This window comes from Seriola lalandi, unplaced genomic scaffold (genome assembly GCF_002814215.2).
Source record: "Seriola lalandi dorsalis isolate HSWRI2012SDOR001 ecotype SW California unplaced genomic scaffold, Sedor1 jcf7180002054575, whole genome shotgun sequence".
Classification (NCBI taxonomy): Eukaryota; Metazoa; Chordata; class Actinopteri; order Carangiformes; family Carangidae; genus Seriola; species Seriola lalandi.
Genome location: NW_019525128.1, coordinates 44,231 through 53,169, shown reverse-complemented (window position 1 = coordinate 53,169; position 8,939 = coordinate 44,231). Strand labels below are relative to the sequence as shown.

The 8,939-nt window shown below is 43.1% G+C and overlaps 1 protein-coding gene across 1 annotated transcript in view; it reads left to right on the top strand.

The window, feature by feature from the left end:
- The window catches only part of abcc5 (ATP-binding cassette, sub-family C (CFTR/MRP), member 5), a 23,532-nt gene that overhangs the window by 2,630 nt on the left and 11,963 nt on the right, over positions 1–8,939 (top strand). The window contains exons 3-11 of the mRNA XM_087176958.1: positions 3,553–3,662; positions 3,753–3,908; positions 4,308–4,452; positions 4,665–4,898; positions 5,124–5,297; positions 6,685–6,832; positions 6,925–7,073; positions 7,182–7,289; positions 7,690–7,853. Of these exons, the coding sequence (XP_087033084.1) occupies positions 3,553–3,662; positions 3,753–3,908; positions 4,308–4,452; positions 4,665–4,898; positions 5,124–5,297; positions 6,685–6,832; positions 6,925–7,073; positions 7,182–7,289; positions 7,690–7,853 (1,388 nt within the window). The remainder of the gene's footprint in view (positions 1–3,552; positions 3,663–3,752; positions 3,909–4,307; positions 4,453–4,664; positions 4,899–5,123; positions 5,298–6,684; positions 6,833–6,924; positions 7,074–7,181; positions 7,290–7,689; positions 7,854–8,939) is intronic.

The following is an 8,939-nucleotide window of genomic DNA, read 5'->3' as shown; positions in this document are numbered from 1 at the left end:
TCTGATGAGACAAACACTGGGTGATAGAGCACAAACGTCTCTGTTTTTATATATAAATTAACTATAATGGTTGGAAATTGTGGGATATAAAGGAGTTTGTCTGATTTTTTCAGGGATGTCAGTTAGAGTGCGCGTGATGTCATCCACTCTGTCTCTCAACATTCAGTGTAATACACACCCATCAGAAAATCTGAAATTGTCTAAAAATGACACAAAACTTAAACTGCGATTTTGTGAAAACCGTAATAGTTATGAAAATACTGATTCAACCTAAAAAAGCATCAAGTCTTGTGACCTGTTTAAAGTCTCAGCCATGTTTCCACATTAAAACATGACGAAGCAGTAGGGCTCCAAAAAGGGGTGGATTTGATCATTTTCATGACGTCTCTCCATTCATTCTCTAGTTTGGTATTTATGTCGCCATGGAGTTCTGATTTATAATTTGTCACACACACACAGGACTGATGCTGAGTGTGGGACTGACCCAGTTTGACCAGTGTGTTACTGGTCAGATGGACAAGCACAGAGAGAAGAGCGACATTACCCATGTGCCTCGGCTGCTCAGCAGCAGGAAATTAAAACACTATGTCCGTTTTGTCATGTGACACATTTATCACCATGGAAACGCATCAGTTCAGAATATCTGCTCTCTGACTGTTACAGCTGCAACAATTAGTACATTAATCAATTAGTCAATCAACTAAATATAATCATTTTTTGAACAAAAACATCAACAAATTTTTTTATTTTCTCAGATGTGAAGATTTTCAGTCGCTTCAACTTTTCAACACAATCGTTAAACTAATAAATAAAATGTATTATTTAAAAGTCTTTTATTATTCACCGCAGGACTGGCAAAACGTACAAGCTGTGGACGCAGCACCAGGCACACACACTTCTTCACAAGGACTCTGTCCAACAACTGAAAACACCCTTTTTCTTCTGTTACTCGACTATGTGTAATTTCTGACGGACAGTTTGACTCCGCCCCCTGCTGTCAGGTGCCAGTCTACACACAAAAACAAAAGAACTAAATATTACTAGATATCATTGAATGACATGTTGAATAAATTCTTCTAAGAATGTACTATAACAAAACCTCCCTTTCAGTTGCTACACCTCCAGCTGAAGCTAACTACCTTTATATTTTACATTACATTTCATCAAGGCTAGAGGGAGAGAGAGGCGGTGTTCTCTGAAGAGAGAGAGGGACGCCCTGCTCTGCTAGACTATAACTACAGCTACAGGAACACTACTATATCTACTGCGAGTTAGCGGTGAGCTAATTGTGAGCTAGCTGTGAGCTAGTCTTTTATTGTAACGTTGTAAACAAACAAAGTTATGTATAAAGTGAGACTGTGTATGAAGCAGGTGGTTTCTGTGGAAATGTTTCAGGCTAGATTTCAAGTCTATGTCACGAGCAGGTCACTTCTCAGCTGTTCACCCCAGAAACCAGGAGCCGGTCAACAAGTGATTCTGCTCCTTTCATAATCACACATAGAACTGGGCTCGTATTCACAAAGCATCTTCAGGCTAAAAGTAGCTCCTAACTTCTTGATTTAGGAGAAACTCCTAGAGGTAATGGCCGTTACTTTGCAAAAGAGAGAAGTCGATCTATTCGCCAAACAATAAATGTGCTCTGACCCGACATCATAGGACAATTCATACGATTTCTTTTAGATGTTCAACAACTACAGAGAAATAAAGCAGCTTCATGGTCGGTCTACCCGGTGTGATCACTGTCAGAGACGGAACACATGTAAAAATTATTGCACCACCACAAGACAAGAAACAAGAAACAAGAAACAAGAAAGAAAATCTCACCATCAACACACAGGTTGTATTGATGCTGCCTGTACAGTCGTAGACATTGTTGTACAGTGTCCAGGATCTACACACGAGTCATGGATCTGAGTGGAGAGTGACCTGATCAGCTGTTTGAAAGGATCATATTCCTGCTGGATGTCACCTGGTGGGACAGTGGAAATCTTCTCACACCTCAAGCCACAGCTACATTACAACACTACGCTACAACAGACTGTGGCTAATAGGCTGCCAGTTAGCTTTAGTTAGGTCAACTATGACACGTGAGGTTTTTTTTTATTGAGAGACTTGAATGTTAGTTTTTATAGTAAAGTTAAATTCTCCTGGGTCACAAACCTTATCATACAGATGCATTTTAGAGAGTGCACTGCTTTTGTAAACGGCATCTAATCCGTTATTTAATTTGTATTTGTTTATTTCTCAGTGTTTTTATATAATTACTGTGGATGTTGAGCCTTCTCACTGGCACACACCAGTCTTTCATCAACCAATCACTGTGGTTCCTGCAAGCGAGCTCATCCACAAAAATTGACGTAGGCCATAGCAACAAATGCTTTGTGAATACAGACCCTTATCTTTATAATAACCTCATGAGTTTTTACCACCGAGCTTTAGGTCATTTCTTCTTTTGCAACAATGAAATGTTGTGAGGAGGGGCTTCTCTGTGCATCTGCTCCTCTGTCTCTTGCTTTCTGTTGAGACTCTCAGATTTATTTACTTTTCATCGAAGGTGTCGGAAGGTCCTGACCGTTGCGGTCCACTTTAACCCCTGTGTACTTGTGTAAAATGTGTGAATAGGAAATGACTTCACAGAAACACTGAAACAAGCTGAACAAACTTTCCCTGAGACTGCAGCCTGTGTGACTGTCCCTGCTCCCTGCCCTCTGTGCCCAGCTCTGCTCTCTCTGTCTTTATGTTAACAGTTCCATGAACACATTACATGCTTGTGAAGGGATTACTGGTGTTTTGCTGCACTGAAGAACCATCATATGTCTGTTTTCCTTTTCTCTGAGCCACAACCACTTGTACTGGGCAGGTTTGTGTGAGCGAGGTAGTAGGCAGTGGACCGAACCACTGTGAGGCAGAGGGGGCGACAAAATCATTTGAAACTTAAAAACACATTGTTTTGCATTAGTAATTTTCACAAGCGCTTTAAGAACATATTATTGTATGACTTAAATTTACATTGTTAGATTTACAATGATACACTGAAGGGGACATATCACAATTTCAGCCTATTGATCCAGACTGACATCATGACCTGAGATCAGAGCTGTGGTCAAAAAGTCTTTTTTGCTTAGGAAGGTCAAGGAGAAGTGGTTTGTTGGAACTTGTTATTGGTCTTTTTTTTTTTCTTTTTGGCTTTTTTTCCTTTATTCTGATAGGTGCAGAGAGAGAGAGATAGGAAAGTCAGGGAGAGAGAGAGGGAATGACATGACAAAGCAAAGGGCCGTGGGTCCGACTCGAACGCATGGCTGCTGCATTAGGACTAAACCCATGTCGTATGAGCTTTACCCAGTGACCCGGTGCCCACAGAATTACCTGCCCACACCAGAACCTTACAGGGTACTTTCTGAAAGATGGGTACAAAAACGTTTCCCCTATCTCTGTGTGTGGGTGTTTGGACTCCTCCTGCTATGTTGCTGAGGAAAAACAAGAGTCTGTAGCATGTTTGTACCCCAACAATGATCTCTGTCTGTGTGTGTGTGTGTGTGTGTGTGTGGTCAGGGTGTGTTTGGTGTGTGTGAGGACAGATCAGCTGGTTGCCATGGTAAAGAGCTGAGGGAGGGTGGAGCTAAAAATGCAAACCCAAGCAAACCAGGTGGAGAGACCAACAGGTAACTCACACACACACACACACACACACACACACACACTGAACATAAACACAGTAAGTACACACAGTTCAGGTGTGTGTGTCTCCTCAGGTTTGATCATCCTGTCGACAGAGCAGGTCTGTTCTCCTTCATGACGTTTCATTGGCTGACTCCTCTGGTTGTACACGCCCACAGGAAAGGGCAGCTACTATTGGACGACATTTGGGCCGTGTCACAGAGGGAGTGTAGCCATGACAACAGCCTAAGGTGGGTGGAGTTAATAAATGAGTCTTGGATTTGAAGGCTTGAACCCTGAGTTACAGCCAAGTCAAGCGGTTACCACGGTGACAGTGATGCGATGAGTGTTTGAGGATGAGGTGAGTTTAGAGGTGGTGTGTGTGACGGTAGTGTAGCAGTGATCAGTTTGTTTCACCTGGACAGAAGAGCTTCTGAGCAACTGAACTGAAGCTAAATGACCTTCAGCTCTCAGCAGCGGTTCAGTCATAGTGGACATCATCATACCAGCACCATGGAGACAGTCTGACACACTGTGTGTGTGTGTATAGTGTGTTTTTGTGTGTGTGTGTATATATATGTATGTGTGTGTGTGTGTGTGTGTATATATATGTGTGTGTGTGTGTAAAGTGTGTGTGTCTGGACCCTCAGGCTGGCGTCTCTGTGGGAGGAGGAGCAGAGGTCAAAGGGCAGCGAGGCGTCTCTCTGTTCAGTGATATGGTCTTTCTGTCGGACTCGTCTCCTCCTCTCCATTCTCTGTCTCACCGTCACTCAGCTGGCTGGATTCAGTGGGCCGGTGAGTCTGGACCAGTGTGACCAGTGTGACTTGTACAGTCAGTGTAACCAGCTCAGCCCAGTCAGTAAAACCAGTACAACCAATAAAACCGGTATGACCAGTACATACAGTCCAGTGTTAAGACCAGCATGACCAGTAGGTCCAGTAGGACCAGTAAGACCAGTCGCAGCAGTCCCAACAGTACTAAAGCAGTGGTGTCGTCTCTCCTCCAGGCATTTGTGGTGAAGCGTCTGCTGGAGTACAGCCAGCAGGAGAAGCCAGACCTGGGCTACGGTCTGCTGCTGGTTCTGGGTCTCCTCACCACCGAGCTGATCCGGTCCTGGTCTCTGGCTCTGACCTGGGCCCTGAACTACAGGACCGGATCCAGGCTGAGAGGAGCCATCCTAAGCATGGCCTTCAACAAAATCCTCCATCTGCGCAGCGTCAGGGACAAGACCATGGGACAGGTACTGGACTCATTTCCTTTCCTCTTTCCTTCCCTCCCTGCCTCCTCTCTTCTCCGCTGTCCTCTGTCTGAGGGGATTTATTCTCTCTTTCCCTCTCTCCCTCTCCATCTCTTTATTTATTTAAATTCAAAAAGCTTTATTGACATAGCTATATTCAGACACATAGTGAGTACTGACATTCATTCAGAAAAGTCAACAGTTTTTGTGCCCCCCCCCCCCCTCCAGCTGATGAACATGTGCTCCAGTGATGGTCAGAGGATGTTTGAGGCAGCAGCAGTGGGGAGTCTGTTAGCAGGAGGCCCCCTGGTGGCCGTCCTCGGCGTGGCCTACAACCTGTTTATACTGGGTCCAACGTCTCTCCTGGGATCAGCTGTCTTCATCCTCTTCTACCCCGCCATGGTCAGTCACTGTCTGTCTTCCTCACAGTCCTGACTCAGTCAGACCTGAACACAGACCTGAACCACATTTTGATTTGGTTCAGTTTGACTTCCTGACAATATTATTTCTCTGATGTCCCTCCAGAATAAAGGTTCATGCTGCAGAACTTCATTGAGAATCCTCCTGTTTTTAAGTTCTCTTCAGGATCACAGTAATCCAGTGATAGTTGTGTGAACATCATGATCCACTGCAGACCGGAGCTGGTCACAGCTGATTCAGCTGCTGGCAATGAAACAGTTTGACCAGAGGGAAACAAATACAGGCTAAAAAAATCTGCGTGACTATACTGCTCATTGTCACGTCCTTACAACATAAACTAATATATATAAGTCTAATGTGTAAATCTATATATACTCGGTTAATGAAGCTGTGTTTGAACTGTATCACCATACAGCGACAATCTAACAAAAAACGTTTGGAGATTTTTATTGTGGCTCTCTTGAACTGTGATCTGTGTCTGACGGTAGAGACACATCATTTGCTCTACAGCTCTCTGATGCGCTAAAATGCACATTGTTCTCTTCCTACCAGAACATTTTCAGTCACTTTTACAAAGCAGCGGATCAGTCAGAGACACACAAAAACCTTCCATCTATCCATCTCACATCTCATCAGTGCTTCCTCTGTTGACACCCTTACAGCTGAACACCTGTTGCTTTTTGTCTCTGCTCTGAGTTGTGGACATGATGTGATGTGATGAAAGTATTGTGTGGCTCATGGAGATGAATGAGATGTCTCTGTGAGGCTGCACTGGAACAAACACAAACACTTAGATAAATATTAAGCTCCTAAATTAATTCTGATCTTCAGCCGTTGTGGTGAAGTTAATGTAACTACTGTTAGTGGATAATAAAGTCAGTCACTCACGTACTTCTACTATTTTACCTCATTATGTACACTTTGGTTTTAATAGTGAATTCTTGCTGTTTATACTTCTAGTTATTATATTAGAAATAACTTGTTTTTTATTGTTCACATTGTATTTATCATCAAATAAATAAATATCTAAAAGCAGCTAACACTTGAGGCTCATGGGAATGTTGTTAGTTCTTCAGGTGTTTGGACCTTCATCCTTTAATTGATATACTTGTTGTTGCCATGGTATCAGATGTACAATACAAACAGTCACATCATGCATTCCGTCCACAATAGAGAGGTCTGTCATCATTGTGCTGTTAAAACATAATGTTTTATATGGAGTCTGTTAAGGAACTGTCCCCCAAGCTTTGGGTTTAATATGTTCTCATTCTGTCTCGTCAACACATGAAACGTCTGCGATGAGGTGACGTATCTGTAGATCCTAATCCTCACACCTGATCAAGTAGATTGATCCTAATTTTCTGATCAGATGTTCAGCTCCAGACTGACGGCATACTTCAGGAGGAAGGGTGTGGCCGTGACCGACAGACGAGTCCAGAAGATGAATGAGATCCTCAGCTACATCAAGTTCATCAAGATGTACGCCTGGGTCAAAGCCTTCTCCCAGGATGTCCACCGTACGTATTCACATGACACACACTCACCTGGAGGGCCTGTCACCGTGGTAACACAGAAGCACGGTGCTGATGACCCCTGTGTTCTGCTCCAGGTATCCGTGAGGAGGAGCGCAGGATCCTCGAGCTCACAGGTTACTTTCAGAGCATCACGGTGGGTGTGGCTCCGATCGTCGTCGTCATCGCCAGCGTGGCAACGTTCTCTGCCCACATGTTGCTAGGATATGACCTGACAGCTGCTCAGGTACCGCACACAGAGAGCACACCTGTGTCATGTGGGTGCTGTAGTTACTGGTCATGTGTTTTTAATGTAGACTACACACTAACAGACGTTTCCTCTCCATGTCTTCAGGCCTTCACCGTGGTGACGGTGTTTAACGCCATGACCTTTGCCCTGAAAGTCACTCCATTTTCTGTCAAGTCTCTGTCTGAAGCTTCAGTGGCCGTGGAGAGATTCAAGGTGTCATACACCTTTTTTTGTTTTTACCTTTCTACCTACCTTTTTATCCACCTGCCTGCATCCCTCCCTACCTACATTCTTACATGACTTCCTGCTTTTCTCCACATGTACAAGTAATGACATTCGGTGATTGTTCCAGATTGTTGTGTTGAGGTTCGACGGTCCAGCTTTTCCCTGGCTGTTGGACAGATGTTGACAGTTTGATGAATGAACGGGGAACAATGGATGAATAGACTGATTTGGAGGGATGGAATGAGCTGAGTGGGCAGAGATAAAACTAAGCTGATGTGTCTGGGCAGTTTGATCTGAGGAAGCTTCATCCAAAAACTGATCACAGTGAAACTAAAGGGCTCTCCCACCAGTTTAATCTGGTTTGACCTGCCTGTCTCTGTCTCTTCAGAGTCTCTTCCTGTTGCCGGAGTTTGACAGTGTCCGAGCGTTACCTGCTGATCCTCAGGTTGCTGTGGAGATGTGTAGGGCCAGTCTGGTGTGGGAGGGGGGCGGCCAGAGCACCCAGCCCAGTCCATGTAACCAAACAGCGAGCAGACTCCGACACAGGGACAGGTAAACTGACGTTTACAACGTCTATGTCCAAAAATCATTCACCCATTCATTAATTACCACATACTATTTACCTATGTAATTCATGCATTAATGCTGATGCCACGCCAGGCATCAGGTGGATCAGTGTGGTGTCAGCAGTAATGTGGCTGTTGTACATGGGTTGTTGTGGTGAAGCCTGGCCTGGTTCTAGACCTCTTGAACCAACGCCCACATCAACTATTTGTTCCACTATTCAGATAGAATGAACTAAAACAACATGTCAGCCTGATTATAAGGCTATGTGGTTTCTCTGGGGGTAAATTATTCCAGAAGCTTGTTAGTTGATGAACATGTACATGGTATGGAGTGTTTGGGAGCAGAACATATGAATGAATGAATGAATGAATGAAATTTATTCGAACAAACGTGCAAGAATATATACAACCAATAGTAACAAACAGAAAACATAATGCAGGAAAGGTAAATGATAATCCTCAACAAAAAGAAAAAAGGAAAAGTAACTTTCTTGCCGACAAGCTCGAAATGGAGTAGGAAGAAGTAAAAACTTATTTACTCCTACCCCCCAAGCTTAACGTTATTGTTTTCAAAGAAAATATATACATATATCAATAAATAAAATGCATACCCAATGCCCATTATGTTAACTGGCAAATAAGGAAATCATACTTACAAATGATAATACAGCCTATGTATACACATACTCATGCATATACACATACATATACATATATACACCCATAACTATATATATATAAACACAAACACACACATATATACATATATATTTATACCAATATATACTTCACCTCATACCAGCTTGATGCTAGTCTGAGATCCTCCAGTAGGGTCTGTAATGGTTTCCCTGACTCAGTATTAGACCACCATGGTCTCTCCACTTTGAAATGAGCAGCCAGAGGAGATTACATAGTCATTTATCTTTTCTTAATTTGAGCTCCATTATTTTTAAACCCACTTTTACTCACATTATCTGCATCTTGTAATACGATACAATAATAAAACTATTACTACTATTGATGTGTCTTTTAAGATGGCATGGCAATAACAACACCGTGGGAGATATCTAAA